This window comes from Heptranchias perlo, chromosome 22, assembly GCF_035084215.1.
Source record: "Heptranchias perlo isolate sHepPer1 chromosome 22, sHepPer1.hap1, whole genome shotgun sequence".
In the NCBI taxonomy this organism is placed as follows: Eukaryota; Metazoa; Chordata; class Chondrichthyes; order Hexanchiformes; family Hexanchidae; genus Heptranchias; species Heptranchias perlo.
The window spans coordinates 8544308-8561451 of record NC_090346.1 but is presented as its reverse complement, the minus strand read 5'-3'; the positions used below and the strand labels follow the sequence as shown (position 1 = coordinate 8561451).

General features: G+C 39.9%; 1 protein-coding gene across 3 annotated transcripts in view; it reads left to right on the top strand.

Annotated features, from left to right (window-relative positions):
- The window catches only part of sdk1a (sidekick cell adhesion molecule 1a), a 682245-nt gene that overhangs the window by 606925 nt on the left and 58176 nt on the right, over nucleotides 1-17144 (top strand). For 2 of the 3 annotated variants that reach the window (XM_068002895.1, XM_068002893.1), the window contains 4 exons: nucleotides 2825-2923; nucleotides 9215-9409; nucleotides 14697-14898; nucleotides 16889-16992. In XM_068002895.1, coding sequence (XP_067858996.1) covers nucleotides 2825-2923; nucleotides 9215-9409; nucleotides 14697-14898; nucleotides 16889-16992 — 600 coding nt within the window. The remainder of the gene's footprint in view (nucleotides 1-2824; nucleotides 2924-9214; nucleotides 9410-14696; nucleotides 14899-16888; nucleotides 16993-17144) is intronic. The other variant, XM_068002894.1, reaches the window with a different exon arrangement.

Here is a 17144-nt window from a genome sequence, read left to right as displayed (position 1 = left end):
AGCTGTCAAAATCTTGAGACTTGTTTGTACTTGATAGAGCCAATTCATGAGATTAGATAGACTTCAGAGCAATTCTCATTGCTTGCACCAAGATGATACATCCCTTCACTATGGTGCAAGTTTGCCTCCTTCGTCTCTTCTTCTCTCCACTGTTTGAATGTGGTTAAAATGCCTGTGAGGCATTTGCCAGTCTAAACAAGTACAAAATTGTGAACTTCACCTGGAAGTAGGAAGAACTAGACAGTGTTGACACCCTTCAATCAGCATACCCCTCTTGACTCATTCCAGTATTTCCACTCCCCATGACTCCTGCCAAGACTGGCTGGCATGCTTTCCAGTGTCTAATCTTCTTGAAATATATGCAAAAGTTCAATATATAACATCCCTGCAAAGTGAAAGACCTGCATTCATACAGCAACTTGTCATGCCTCTCTGAATTGTCTCAAAGTGGTTCACATAATTGCTTTGAAATGCAGTGACCTTTGATATGTGGATAAAATGAAATGTACCTAAGTCAACTTTTAATATTTACCTTCCAAGTTTTTTTTTTAAATGGCCACTATAGAAATTGATTGTTCCTATTTCAGTTCTGTGCTAGATGTTCTCAAGTTCAGCGTTACAGCCATTCCCTTAAGCAGAAATTCCGTTCTCCAAATAGCTTTACTGCCCAATCGATATCTTTAAGCAATAGCATGACACGAATGCCATAATGACAAGACATCCCGTTGTGTTTATTGGATACTGTGATTTCACACATGCACTCACATGCATTTCTCCTACCTTTCGGAAGGTGAACTGATAAGCACTCTAGCAAGACGAGGACAACTGCAAACCAACAAACTGATTGATTTTATATGTAACATATGAATGAAAAGAGTGAGGGAGAAAGCCAGAAGTGTAACCTCTGCTTCTCCCCTAGCTCTGTGTGTCAAGCACTAACACAGTGAGCTGCCAATCAAAACTACCACCTTAAATGATGAACTTCCTCACTTTGATGTAGGAGCCTGGCCTATTTAGCTAGGTCGAGTACTGTGCTCCAGGAATGAATGCTAATCCAACATATAGGTGTGAACCACTCTAGAATGTGCTGATGACCCTCACCCATTCTCTCATATTAATATGGTATGCGAGGAACATGATTCTGAGATGGCTAGTATTCCAGCTAATTTGCCGTAAACAACATTCCAGATAGCTTGTGTGTTTCTGGGAGTTAATCCCTAATAAACCGAATTTATCTTCATAGCAACATCATAATAATAAATTAGCCTTAAAGTCCCTTCCAGGCCAATAGGCAAAACTATCAAAACATGACAATGATAAACACACTTAAGAACTGTCACATTTCAAGAGTTTTTGATCATTTTTCCACATAGAGTTCAGAAAATTAGTTACTTTTAATTTAAGTTTTTTTTCTGAAGTACTATGTATTCTTACAAATTCCAAAAAAAAATTGAAAGGTGGTTAATATGCTAAATGCAAGTTGTTTCCCCAGAGACTAAACAATAAACAATTTGATCACTTGTAATTGTGTTGGAAATCTGTTTGATCTCTGTGTCTATCTGTGAAAACAAATAAGTTGGAAGCTGGGATAGGACGCGGTGCAGGCAGGCAGCAAAAAGGGGGACGTTTTGAGACAGAAACACTACAAGAGAAGTCAAGTTTGTTAAAGGGAAAGCTGTGAGGAACTTTGCTGAGGAGGAAGGTTAGAAGGCCTATTTAAGTCAAGTAAGATGATTCAATAATGTGGGGTAGTGTGGTGTGCTCTTTATTTTGTATCATTACACAAAATGTATGTTGTACCAATTGAACTACATGAAACTGATCATTACTGTTGCTCTGTATGTGCACCTTACTGTGAAATAAAGCAGCTTAATGATTCATGTCAAGCCTCATCTCACCTAGTGTTAACTCAGTCTGCCTTCAAAAAGATTGAAGAAGGAGGGCATGTGCGAAAGATATGATAACCACTTTGTATATCAAGTGGACTCATTGTTGCACTCCCTGGGTTACTCCTACTCCTATGAGTAGATAAACTGCAACTTAAGGACCTTGAGATATGCTTGTGGGAGCAACTGACGCAACTGAACCTCATTTCCTAACAGGAATCTACCTGTTTACAAAAATGTAGTATTTCATTTTTTTCCCTTCTCCTTCCCCTCCTTGGATTCTTCCTCTGCCACACATCATCTCTGGCCACGAGGACAGCTAGAGACTTATTCCAGGCTTCCACCAAAGCCAGACCACAGTCCTGTGCTGGGAGGTGGGCAAGAGCAGTTCGGAGTAACTCACCCTATGACTTCCCCTTCCTCCCTAAGCAGAAGTGCATCAGTGTCTCCTCGCATGAAGTAGCCGAGATTAGGAGCTCATCGTGTGGGGGAGTCCCGGATCTGGGCCTGCTTCCTACTACTCCATGTGACAACATGTCGGTATACCTACCATCTGCACCCCTTGCAACACCACATTCTTAAGTGTGTATTATCTTGCAAATGAAAGTGAAGGGAAATGTATAGTGATTGCACAATTGAAATATAATTTGTCAATAATTCAAATTGCATATACTGTAACGAAAATGCACTGTTTGTGTCTCTACTGCATGTTTCGTACTCCCATAAGTAATGGCCTTGAATGTTGTAGGGATTGTGACCTACTCTCATTGCTAGTTTGGATAGTCACATCTTGAGTTCAGTGGAGGTGAGTCCAAAGCACAGATTTGCCTTTGCAATTGGCGCCAATGGTTAATGAAATAAATTAAAATTTGTGTTTTAAAATAAGGAATAAGGTTCAACCAATGAATATATTATGATTTACTCTTTAACATTTTCAGTTCCAGGTCCCCCCATTAGGTTGATTTTCCCGGAGGTCCAATTAACATCACTGAGAGTAGTCTGGCAGCCTCCCGAAAACCCCAATGGCATCATTCTAGGTAAGATGGAGAACATACAAACCAGAAGAAAGGCTCTATGATAAATGCTAATGAATAACCTGATGGATACTGACATTTTTAAAAAATTTGTATCACCCCCAACTTTTTATTCCCCCGATTTTTTTTCCCCCTTTGAAGCATTTGCCCTCATGCTTGTTCTATCAACTAAAAGGAAACACGGGACAGATAGCAGAGAGACTTTACCATGACAGCTATTGCCATTCTGGACTCAGCTAAAAGGTGTACTTACCACAGGTTCAGATAAATATTTCCATTTTTTTTTCGTCCAGCGATGAGATGCAGCATTTTACGAGGTCTCCACTTTGAGGCCTGTGTGAATACTGGCCAAAGATAACATATGTATATAAGATATGTAACAAAGTTTTACACAGTCCCACTGAAAATGGATGCTATGGCAGAGCAACATGTATGTGCTTTGAGCAACAAGATACTCTGCATCAATAATTGATAGATAAATAAATAGAAACAGTACAAACATGCTGTCTTTTAGTGACACTAAGTGGTTATAAAGTGTATTACACTGTTAAGTGTTTTCAGTGCACTTAGCTACAGTTTACAAAAATAATCACGCACTGCAGTCTAATGAATAAAGCAGACCTCATGTTTTTGAGTGCAGGTGTAATTAAAGACTCTGAGAATATGAAAATATACTATAGAAAGTTGATGAAGTAAACTCAAATCAGTTCAGGTTCCAAAGTTCATAGTGACATCTTTTTAGCATGCTCAATCCTAGAGCCGAGTTTATAGTATGTGGACTCCAGAATCATACTATTGTAAGACCAACAGCCGTATCTGATTTTCTGTGGTAGTTTGGTCCCAAACAGACTTTACACAAAATTTGCATCCAAATCAGATTCACTCTGGAATAAAACATAAATGGGTAGAAATCTGTACTGTTTTTAATCCAGAAGTCTTGGGTAATCTTTTACTTAGTCTTTTCCATCTCCACTCCTTACTACTACTTGCCTTCACGTTTTCTTCGGTCATAATGTTCAGAACAGAAGAAGGGGTTCTCTTACTATGATGGTTCAAACTGTCAGTTTTCCCTCTGCTTGCAGTGGCCTGCTAAAGGTTTAAAAGTATTTTTTCACTTGTCTTAACTTTAATCTTATGTGGGTGGGTTAAAAATGACATGTTAATAAAGAACAGATTGTAGTCTTTTAGTGCCATGAAATTGCCTGGACATTTGCTGGTATTTGAACAGCAAAAGATTTTCTGATGCCATAGCAATGCAATGGGGATTTTGTACATTGCTGATAGTTAAAAAAAAGTCTGTTCAGTTTTTAAAATCTGCCATAAAGATGTATCAGCCTCTCATTCAACACAAGCCCCAGGGAGAGAGCAAAAACTAACATCCATGGTGTAAAAATCACACTTCCAAACACAAGCTACAAAAGTAAGTCATTGGGGAGTTGGAGCAGTCCCACTTGGACTGGTATTGTTGGTGACTGCCAGAAACATTCACCTGAAATCTGTGTACAGCAAGTTCTTCCAATTGCAGAATGGCTCTGAGGTATCATATGTGTGTAGTAAGCCACCCATAGGCTTTTGCAGTACTTTTTTTTTTCTTGATTTAATTCTAAACAAAGAACACATGAGCAATTGAGAAAAAAATTAGCTCCAAAATTATTAAAGAAATGCATCAGACAAAAGTGAGCATCACAATCGGCACGGTGTAAAGAATCCCTAGGTCAAATGAGGCATGGATTTGTTACATCGGAGAGCTTCCCCAACACTGCTCCAAGAATGTACTTCAGAACCAGCCTCAGAGCAGCACATCCAAGCTGCACCAGACACTCCATGCTCTTGAACTCTTTACCCTTTTAGACGGTCTCTGAACGATTTTGCTGGATTGATGACCAATTAAGATGAAATATGAAGTTTTGTTCAGTCAAATCATGTCCACTGGAAATTGGGTTGAGATTTGTTTGATGTAGAACCCAATGTCCATCAGATTGAGAGGACCCTTATCTTCTCCCTCTGGATTATGTTCAAACACTGGTCCAAGAGAGAAAAGGACAGTTTTTTTAGTAATCATAATGACCTGACAAATCAAACAGAATTTGGTTCTCCTTTTCTTGGGAAAGTTGATTGATCTCTTCTATGTAACCAGAAGGTACATTCTGGTAATGAAGCACTAAGCTCTCCTGCCAATTTGTGGTGCATTGCACAGTTGGAGTGAATCATATATTTGCTCCATCTCAATCAGGACAAATTTCTGAACATATGTTCCTCTTTTCTTCAATACCAATGCAGACAAACTGGCAGTCTCCTGAAAGCGGTGTGTCAGACGAAATATAATCACTTACTTAATCACCCCTTTGTTTAAGTTCCTTCTTTTCTATCCTCGCTCATACTTGTGCCTCTTCTATCACCCCTATGTTGCCTTTTTATTGCTGGTCCAAATTGCTCTGACACATTTAAAGCATTACCATTACTCTTCCTGGCCTGACCAATGAGAATGCATGTAGTGTTTAACAGTAAATCTATCTTGGGGAAAGAATCTCTTTCCTTCCATCATATTTGTAAGGTGCCAGACAATTTAAATGATGTATTTTGATTGAATCGTCCGCCCATTGCTGCAATAACCAGCACGGGGCACCACATTTCCCCTGATTGTTCAAATAATAAATAGAGTCATAGAGTCATAGAGTTATACAGCACGGATAGAGGCCCTTCGGCCCATCGTGTCCGCGCCGGCCATCAGCCCTGTCTACTCTAATCCCATATTCCAGCATTTGGTCCGTAGCCTTGTATGCTATGGCATTTCAAGTGCTCATCCAAATGCTTCTTGAATGTTGTGAGGGTTCCTGCCTCCACAACCCTTTCAGGCAGTGAGTTCCAGACTCCAACCACCCTCTGGGTGAAAAAGTTCTTTCTCAAATCCCCTCTAAACCTCCCGCCTTTTACCTTGAATCTATGTCCCCTTGTTATAGTACCCTCAACGAAGGGAAAAAGCTCCTTAGTATCCATCCTATCTGTGCCCCTCATAATTTTGTACACCTCAATCATGTCCCCCCTCAGCCTCCTCTGCTCCAAGGAAAACAAACCCAATCTTCCCAGTCTCTCTTCATAGCTGAAGCGCTCCAGCCCTGGTAACATCCTGGTGAATCTCCTCTGCACCCTCTCCAAAGCGATCACATCCTTCCTGTAGTGTGGCGACCAGAACTGCACACAGTACTCCAGCTGTGGCCTAACCAGTGTTTTATACAGCTCCATCATAACCTCCTTGCTCTTATATTCTATGCCTCGGCTAATAAAGGCAAGTATCCCATATGCCTTCTTTACCACCTTATCTACCTGTTCCGCCGCCTTCAGGGATCTGTGAACTTGCACACCAAGATCCCTCTGACCCTCTGTCTTGCCTAGGGTCCTCCCATTCATTGTGTATTCCCTTGCCTTGTTAGTCCCTCCAAAGTGCATCACCTCGCACTTTTCCGGGTTAAATTCCATTTGCCACTGTTCCGCCCATCTGACCAACCCATCTATATCGTCCTACAGACTGAGGCTATCCTCCTCGCTATTTACCACCCTACCAATTTTTGTATCATCAGCGAACTTACTGATCATACCTTTTACATTCATATCCAAGTCATTAATGTAGACCACAAACAGCAAGGGGCCCAGCACCGATCCCTGTGGTACCCCACTGGCCACAGGCTTCCAGTCACAAAAACAACCTTCGACCATCACCCTCTGCCTTCTGCCACTAAGCCAGTTTTGTATCCAAAGTGCCAAGGCACCCTGGATTCCATGGGCTCGTACCTTCTTGACCAGTCTCCTGTGCGGGACTTTATCGAAGGCCTTACTGAAATCCATGTATACCACATCCACTGCGTTACCCTCATCCACACGCCTAGTCACCCCCTCAAAAAATTCAATCAAATTAGTCAGACATGATCTTCCCTTGACAAAGCCATGTTGACTATCCCTGATTAATCCTTGCTTCTCCAAGTGGAGACTAATTTTGTCCTTCAGAATTTTTTCCAATAATTTTCCTACCACTGATGTTAGGCTCACTGGCCTGTAGTTCCCCGGTTTTTCCCTACTCCCCTTCTTGAATAATGGTATTACATTAGCGGTTCTCCAGTCCTCTGGCACATCCCCTGTGGCCAGAGAGGTTCTGAATATATGTGTCAGAGCCCCCGCAATCTCCTCCTTTGCCTCACACAGTAGCCTGGGATACATTTCGTCCGGGCCTGGGGATTTATCCATTTTTAGGCCTGCTAAAACCGCCAATACCTCCTCCCGCTCGATGTTAATATGTTCGAGTATATCACAGTCCCCCTGCCGTATTTCTATGTCTACATCGTCCTTCTCCATAGTGAAAACAGATGCAAAAAATTCATTTAGAACCCCTCCTACATCTGCCGGCTCCACACACAGATTGCCATTTTTGTCCCTAATGGGCCCTATTTTTTCCCTAGTCATCCTCTTACCCTTAATATACTTATAAAACATCTTAGGATTTTCCTTTATTTTGCTCGCCAGTGTTATTTCATGGCCCCTCCTTGATCTCCTAATTTCTTTTTTAAGTATCCCCCTGCACTTTTTGTACTCCTCTAGGGCTTCCTCCGTCTTTAGCCTTTTGTATCTGCCAAAAGCCCTCCTTTTTTTCCTAATCCATTCTCGTATATCCCCTGACATCCAAGGTTCCCTGGAGTTCTTGGAACCACCCTTGACCTTTACGGGAACATGTTGCCATTGTATGGTCTCAATCTCCCTTCTGAAAGACTCCCATTGCTCCGATGCGGATTTTCCTACAAGCAGCTGATCCCAGTCCATTTTGGCCAGATCCTGCCTTATCCTATTAAAATCGGCCTTCCCCCAATTTAGAACCTTTATTTCCGGCCCCTCCCTGTCCTTTTCCATGACCACCTTAAATCTCACCAAATTATGGTCACTGTCACCAAAGTGCTCACCTACTAGCACTTCTTCCACTTGGCCGGCCACATTCCCTAGAATTAGGTCCAGTACCGCCCCCTCTCTTGTAGGACTTTCTGCATGCTGGCTCAAAAAGCTCTCCTGGATGCACGTTAAGAATTTTGTACCCTCTAAGCCTTTTACACTCTGAGTATCCCAGTTAATATTGGGGAAGTTGAAATCCCCCACTATTATTACCCTATTATTTGCACAATTTTCTGAGATTTGCCTACATATCTGTTCCTCTATCTCCCCCTGACTGTTTGGGGGCCTATAGTACACTCCCATCAAAGTGCTTGCCCCCTTTTATTTTTTAAGCTCCACCCATATGGCCTCATTAGAGGAACCTGCTAATATATCATCCCTCCTTATGGCAGTAATTGATTCTTTAATTAATATTGCGACCCCCCCTCCTCTTATACCTCCCCCTCTGTCTCGCCTGAAGATCCTGTACCCCGGAATATTGAGCTGCCAGTCTTGCCCCTCCCTCAACCATGTCTCTGTGACAGCAACAATATCATACTCCCATGTGTTTATCAACACCTTCAGTTCATCCACCTTATTCGCAAGACTCCTTGCATTAAAATAGATGCCATCCAGCCTTGCCCTCACATATTTGCCCTGTCTTCCAAGCTGACTTGTTTTTTTCTCTATATTTGGCTGCACATCACCCCCTATTGTAGCTCCACTCTGTATCCCATCCCCCTGCATGGAACTGAGCCAGAATTCAGAAGAGTCGTCAGTTTTGATCCCAGCCTGTACTGTATTAGCTGATCTTAGCCAGAGACACGATGAGGAGGTTACAACTGGCCTCAAAACTGAGCTAGAGAGGGAAAATTGAACTACGGCTCCTGCTCCTGCCTGCTATCCAGTGACTCATCCATGAAAATGTGAACATAAGATGAGGACAGAACTGGGACTATCACTGATGTCACCCACAGTCTGATAACCTACCAGTGCTCACTATTTGGGCTCACACGTGACAATTAGCCATTTGGACAAGGTGCTGGAGGGTGGTTGGTACCTTAGCATGAGTCATTGCCTTCAGGAGAACAGAAAATTGGAGTGGCGAAAATGAACATCAAATCATCATGCTATAATGTGCTCACAGTTTTATTGAACTGTAGATGTACTTCGGGACATCCTAAGGATGTTATAAGATGCTGTGTAAATGCATTGCATCATACTGTTACAGAATTCTAAAAGCAAAGAGTTTTTTAAAAAGTGATTATGTAACATTATGCCAGATCTGTGCTATGATTTATCTTTGTAATCCTTTTTACGGTCTTCCTGGCAAATCGCAATACTAAATTAAACTGCAATATAGATTTGTATTCATTTTTGCAGGTTACCAGATAGCTTACCGTCTGGCAACTGCTGAACCAAACAAATTCATCACCACAGAAGTCAGTTCCAATGTCCGGCAGTACTCTGCAACAAAATTGATGCCCGAGTCTCCATATGCCTTCCGTGTATCTGCGAAGACACGTCAGGGCTGGGGGGAGCCAGTGGAGGCTGTAGTGATCACCACAGAAACTAGAGGTAAAGTGTCAGGCTTTGTGCGTATTGTTAGCTTTTTCAACACTGAGTACTGAATTTCTTACGTAACTTTCAAAATAAGCAAATATTTCATGACCTTCACATGTATTCCAAAGTATAATTGGAGGAATATTGTAAATTTGCTGGTGATTGGAATAATTGTTGTTCTGCATCTACTGAAGGCCTTTAATTCCAATATAGTCAGTGGCTGATAGCAATGCAAGGTTCCTCGGTATCATACTGACAATGTCCTCCACTCCACCTTTGCAAAAATAAAGAAAGGTTATTTACCATGTTGATATAATGTTTAAATTCTCTACATTATCAAAGATCACAAGATGAAGAAGCCCTTCAGTCCATTTGATCATCTTTTCCAGGTTACCAACTCTACTGTTTCCCCAGTATAGCCTTTAGCCAACTCTTAAATGGTTCCAGTGTCCATGGGCACCTCAGAATTGAAATTTCCAGTCTGATGCCATGTATCGGCCATTCTGCTCTGAAAACAGAGGTCATCAGAGGTTTAGACTAAAGGTTCATTAATTAACACAGCATCTTTAACAGTTCAGCAAAGTCATTTCTGCTTCATGGCAATGCTAAAGTTAGTAAGTAAGTTGGGATTCTTACCAGTGATCAAGCTATGGATCGCCTGAACATTGGAAGTGAAACCCCCAACAGTTGGAAGCTGCACATCTGAACTATGCATCCCAGACCACAGTATGAACACGAAGTGTGAATTTCCATAGGGGTTTTCCAGATTGTCAGCCTTAAACTCAGCAGAAGAACCGCAGAAAGGGCATAAACAGAGCTTACAATGTTTCTACGAGGTTTCCATGGACCTTCTGCCAAAGTTAAGGCTGACAATTGGGAAACTCAGTGGAAATTCACCCCTCATGTTTACACAGTTTACATCATCATCTCCAAGTTCCCCTCCAAGTCACAGACCATCCTGACCTGGGCATATATCACCCATTCCTTCATCATCGCTAGGTCAAAATCCTGGAACTCACCAGCTAACAGCACTGTGGGAGCACCTTCATTACACAGACTGCAGCGGTTCAAAAAGAAGGCTCACCACCACTTTCTCAAGGACAACAAGGGATGGGCAATAAATGTCAGCCTTGCTAGTGACGCCCATATCTCAGGAATGATTTTTTAAAATGCCCTCTTGTTAACCAGTGCAATCACATATAAAATAGGGTGGCAGGATGAAGAAAATCAAGTATTTATTTAAAATAAATAAAATTAGAAAGCAGAAAACAGATAGAAATGTCATTAACAGCCAGTAGGAGTGTAAATAGATTAGTCAACCAAAATTACAAAAATTCAGTGTTCCCTAAAGATCTTGTGATATTGACTGATCAATCCCAGATCTGGCCTTTTCTGCACAGATAGCCCGCTAACTCATTTAATGTTCAGAATCACAGCAAGAGAATGGTACAGTTCCAGAGAAGCCATCTGATATAATTAAAAATCTCGGCAGTGAAATAACCTTATGAAGTACCACACAAAAGTTATGCATTCAGCCTTCCCCTAAAGAAATTGTGTGCAATTCGTTTTAAAGATGTAATATGATAATAACATACGATGTTTTCTATCTTTAATGGGAATAACATCTCAGTCTTCGTGAAAAGATTCATTTAAAACAAGATAAAAATGCAAATTTTGTGAAGGAAAGAGTTTCTCATAATTTATATTCGTCTAGTCTCCATATGTCATCTGAAGTACATTTTCTAGGTTGTCTTATGTTTCATACATGGGTTCTCATTGTACTATGGAGCATGTCCTCATAGACTTCTTGCATCATCTGTAAAGAGTTTGTAAAATTGTGCTACTCTTATAAATTTTAAATTTGACAATTTGAGCAGAACATGAATATTTTGTGTACATTATTTTGGAGCATTTGTATGTTGCACAAATAAAACAAGCTATCGTTATTAATAAGCTTTTGAAAGATGTATCCTGTAGTACATATAACTTTTTTAAAACTTTTAAAGTCAAAAATGAGCTCAATATAGTTTTGTTTGTTAATAATCAAATTTTGTTAATGGATTAAATTATTTTGGTTTATTTAAGCTATGCAGGTATCTGGATCGAGAGAGAGATGTGGGGGTAATAGTTGACAACTCACTAAAAATGCACAATCAATCTGAGGTGACTATAGGGAACACAAATGGAGTTATAGGGTGTAATGTGAAGACCACTGAGTAGAAAATAAAGTGATCTATATTTAGGTTATACAAGAGTAGGAGTTAAGGGACGTTTCTCAGAGTGGTTGGAAGTGGGTAGCAGTGTCATACGGGGTTCTGTTTTGGGACCGCTCTCTTATTTTTTTGTTCCTATTACAAATAAAAAATTAAATAAGTTATCTGCCAATTCAAAGATGACACTTCATCAGCATTATTAAGTCAAGAACAACTCCAAAATGCTAAAAAATAAAGTATCAAATTAAAATTTTCTGAAGAAGGTGTACATGCCCGGATTGTGCCCCTACCCTCAGAAGATAAATTGAGGATTGTTGAACAAAACCCACAGCATGGGCCTATCTGGGTCTCTTTAGACTGACAACTTCAACTCTAGCACATAAATTAGACTGACACTTCAGTAAAGATCTACAGATGAGACATTAACTAAGGTCCCGTCTGCTTCATCTGATGGATGTTAAAGACTGAAGAAGAGCAGGCATTTCTGCTGGAATCCTAGTCAACATTCCTCCTTTAACCAAAGCAACTAAGAACAAATGAACTTCTCATTGATCTCTTCGCTGTTTGTGGGATCTTGCTGTGGACTAAATGGCTGCAGCGTCTGCCTAGGTTGCAACAGTTGCTGAACTTCAAAGTACTTCATTGAAGTGTTTCGAAATATTTCTGAGATATCACAGGGCGTTATACAGCAAGTTTTTTTTCTATCATCCCCTCCGCCCCCACAAAATGTATTTCTTTAAAAAGGCTTTGCCAATGATCATGGAACCATGCCCTCAACATTAGGCAGCACCTTCAGGAGAGAAGAGAAGAAACTTAAAAAAAAAGATTGGAATTGAACCTTGGGTTCTCTGTTTTGGAGCACTAGTTTAACAGCTGGTGCTGTTTAGCCTACCTAATTATCATTAGCAAGTAGCATTCTTTCCACAGCCGGCAAGCCTCATGATGAAAAATTTTGAGAGAGAGTTGAGAGGCAAAATCTTTTTAATTGAGTAGCTAGTTGAGGGCCAATGCCCATGGTGCAGCACACTATTAAGGTTGAAAAGAGCAGGAGAGAAGATGGGATAAATTGAGAAATAGTCAGGTGCGTGCTGCCAAGCTTGTAGGAGGACATGGAGTACTTTTTGTTGCATCATTTCGTGTTGCAGTTTGTGTGCTTACTGCTGCTGAAGGTTAACACTTTCCTGGTGGCAAATGATGCCAACAGAAAGGCATCAGTGACAAACCAAAATGGAATAAAATGCTGCACTGTTTTTTTACTGAATCCTGGATGAGCAGATTGAGAGATGAATGTGAGCTGAACCATAAAAAAACTGGTCACTGCACCATGATTAAGGTTCCTTTACACATATTCAATCAATAACCTGTGTATTGCTCATGCACAACACTCCAAACAAAATCAATCACATCAAATATTACTTCTAAAAAAGTGTTCCTTACTTGATATTTATCTATGAAAATCGATGAAGGCACATGACACAGGGAGGCCATGCTATGAGCCAAAACATCGAGTCACAATGGGCTTTGGACAGTCAATGGCACACTTCAGTTAGCAGAGACTAGCTGTGAATTTCGTTATAATTCCCTTTGAATTTCAATTAGTATTATTACATCCAGTGAAACCAATGGGCCAAATTATTAAAATTTTAGATGAGCTGAAAGGCCATTTACCGTTATAGTCCAATTACTCCACATTTGACTTTCTAAGAGGATCGCTCTGAGACTTTCAGAGCCTGAGTGCAAAGATTTCAGTCAGTCTTTTTACAATTTAATCATTCTTAGAAAATTATAATTTCAATCATTCATTTAATTTAAAGTAAATGGTGTTGAAAAAGCTAGGGGTGAAGTTGAAAGAGATCTAAGCCAGTTAGACTCTCCTGTTAACATATCCAATCCTGTGGACCAACGATCAGCAAAGCAAATAGAATTTTGAATTATTTGGCCAGATCTGTAGAGTACAAGTCAAAGGATGCCTCATTAACACTATGCCATGTTCTGGTCAGACCACATCTTGTACACTCTGCCCAATTCTGATTATCCAGACAGAAGGAAAACATTCAAACCTTAGAGGTGGTTCAGAGAAGAATCACAAGGCTGATTCTTAGTATCTGAGGCAAGATTGAAGAAAGGTGTGCTCTTCAGCCTTGAAAGGAGTGAATAAGGGGGCCTGATATCGATGTACAAAGTAGTAATTGATATAGAAAAGGTAAATCTGGAACACTTCAAGTTAAATAATGACAGCAGGACAAGGGACCACACACTCAAACCAGGGCGAGGCAAATTTAGGACTGATTGTGGGAAGGTCTTCACAGAGAGATCGATCAATACATGGATGGACTTTCAGGTAGGACAATGGAGGCAAAAACCTTTGGAATCATTTAAGAAACAGTTGGGTGCTGTGATAGAAGTACTAGTAGGTTCTTCTGGATGGATGAACTATGATAGGCTGAATAACCTTCCTTATCCCTTGTGATTTTGTAAGCTTCTTTTGTGGGTTATTTGAAGTCTTTCCATGAGCTCTCCAGAATTGTAGTTGAACACTGTGAATTCAGCCCCATCAGTACGCAGGTATTGTTGGATGTACAACCAGATCTGGTAACTGATTTTTCATGAAAAAAATTGCAACAAAATCTGATTGACACCACTCTAAACTATTGTCAGTTGATTAAAACAATGAATATTTCAATATTGTGCATAGGGATTCTAAATATGATAAATTAGATGTCAATCAAAACATTAGTTAGCACAGACTTGTGTGTTTCAGCTATATGGAATAATTCTTCTGTGCACTATGTGCAATTAAATCTTAAACCCCTCCTTTATAAATGGGTTTCTAATTTTGTTACTTGTAACGCACAGAGGAAATCTTCTCGCTTGGTGTTTTGTGGTATAGATGTTGGGTAAGTTGAATCACCTTACGTGCTCTGGTCATGTAACCATTCAAAGTGGTAGTGCCAGAAAACTGCTCTCGAGTCTGCCCAGTTTTTTAAAAAAGTTTTGTTTTGTTCCTATACAGAGACACTAATAGTATTTAGGGATAATTGCAGCAAGCATACTTTAACCTGTTTTGAAACTGTCTTTTTTCTTTGCAGACCGCCCGCAGCCAGCCACCAATCTGACAGTACCTCAGTCTGAGATTCGTGCTCGCAGCTTGCTGTTGCAGTGGAAACCCGGCAGCGATGGTTCATCACCAATACGCTACGTCACAGTGCAAACTAAGGAACTACCTAATATGGAATGGCAGACACACACCTCTTCAATCAGCCATGACGCCACATCATATGTGATAGAACGGTAATGTGTATAGTCTGTTTATTGTGTATAAAATTCTATAACTTATATGCAAAGAATATTTATCAAGTGCCTTGCAGTAAAGAAAAATTGCACTACATGTCTGTCAATCAAATGATCGTATAAGAGTAAAAGAAAACAAGGATTCCAGGAAATCTGAAACAAGAGAAAATGTTGGAAATATACAGGAGCCCAATCAGAACCTGAAAGAGAAATATCGATAAAGTTAATGTTTCATCAGTTCTGATCCAGACTTACAAAATAACATCATCCTGTATTTTCTTCCATCACAAAGTCTTGCAATATCCTCCCATGGATATCGTTTGACACTGTGCTCTCACCAGGGAAAAACATTCATTTGATATGAAGAGTAATTGGATATATTTTTGTGCTTTGTTTTTTTCTTTAAATTTTATCTGCGGTTCCAATGATAAGGGCAGTTTCATCTGATAAACTTACAATACAAAACACAATAATACACCAACAGATAGCCAAGACAAGCAGTCAGTGTTATATACAATATCAGCCACTTGGTTACTTTATATATTGGTAAACAAAATGGTGATAGAACCACGTAAGAATTTCACTGATAAAGTCTGTACACAAGCTTGATTTAAGAGAATAAAAGGAAACTCTGGCACTAGAATATAAGTCACTTTTCTATTGTTGTTACCTGGAGCCATTCCCAAAGGAGATACCTAAGGGTACCTTCAATAAATCTGCATCTCCAACATAGTGGAGAATCACGGATAGCCTACTTTGTATTTTTTAAATTTACTCACTCCCAAGCTTTGTGTGAATTCTAATAATAATAGCAATGACCTATGGTAGAGTTAGCAGCAGTAACATAGTCTAGGTATTCATAGGGCATGAATAGACCTCTTGAGATTTCCCTCTTTCCTGACCTTTGTAGTCCCCTCCTTGATATTAACTCTTTTTATATTGCATGTAAAGTAATTACATTATATGCAATGGGATGGATCTCTCCTCAAGTGTCTGTTATCAACAGAGATTTGCTAATATTTTCAAAAGTTCCTTCTGATGAGGGTCGAACTTTCTAACTTAGTCCTCTTCCATCAAATGTTTCATTCTCATGCTCTGGCTTTCTGGAACAGGTGACTTTCTGTCTCTGGAGCAGTATTTATTAGCACAAACGTTTGACAAATTTGCCTCTTATTAGAAAAGGTTCGGAATTTCTATTGAAAAAATATTATTCTATATTGGTCCATTATTGTTCACAACATGCCTTTTGATAATGGCTTGTGCTTCCAGCTTGCTACTTTTCAATTCTTATCAGGTTTTGAACCCTTTTTTATAAAGGAACACAGAAACAGGAGTAGGTCATTCAGCTCCTCAAGCCTGTTCTGCCATTCAGTTAGATCATGGCTGATCTGTATGTCAACTCCATTTACCCGCCTTTGATCCATATTCCTTGATATCCTTACCTAACAAAAATCCATCGATCTCAGTCTTGACAATGTCAATTTACCCAGCATTCTCAGCCTTTTAAGGGAAAGACTTCTAGATTTCCACTAGCCTTTGTGTAAAAAAGTGCTTCCTGATTTCACTCCTAGCTCTAATTTTAAAATTGTGTTTGTGTATATGTGGGATGTCACATTTTTTTATGGAAGGAGACCTTGCATTTTTGAGTGTGGAGGTTTGCATTTCTGTATAATCTTATATGATTCAGTCATGGGTATCTGGCCACCAGTTCCAATAGGTTGTACATCCCTGCACTGCATCCACTCAATCCTCTTTCTTTTATCAAGATCTTACTAGTACACTGGTGTCAGGATCAGAAGATTACTCTTAAATCTGCATTTAGCCATGGTAGACAACATAGAGGCAGATGCTCTCAGGTTTTATGAATTCTGAACTTTTAATTCATCACTGAAATGGTGCAGAATTTTCATTACACTTTGTACATTATAAAACCAATGCTGCAAGGAACATTAAAGTACTGCAATGTTTACTGTTACCTGTCTTTTGACAGTTTGAAGCCTTACACCTCCTACCAGCTACGAATAATGGCGACTAATGATATTGGAGACAGTGCTTTTAGTGCAGAAACAGAGCCCGTAACAACACTGCAGGATGGTAAGGATGAATCACTATTATATTTCACTCTGTTCTATTTATCTATTGTATTCTTTGATTCAATTGAATTTTTAACTCATCGGTCTCCTACTGTGCTCATATAAAACTTCTCACAATTTTAGCTCTTCTTAAGTTATGCTGCATCTTATTTC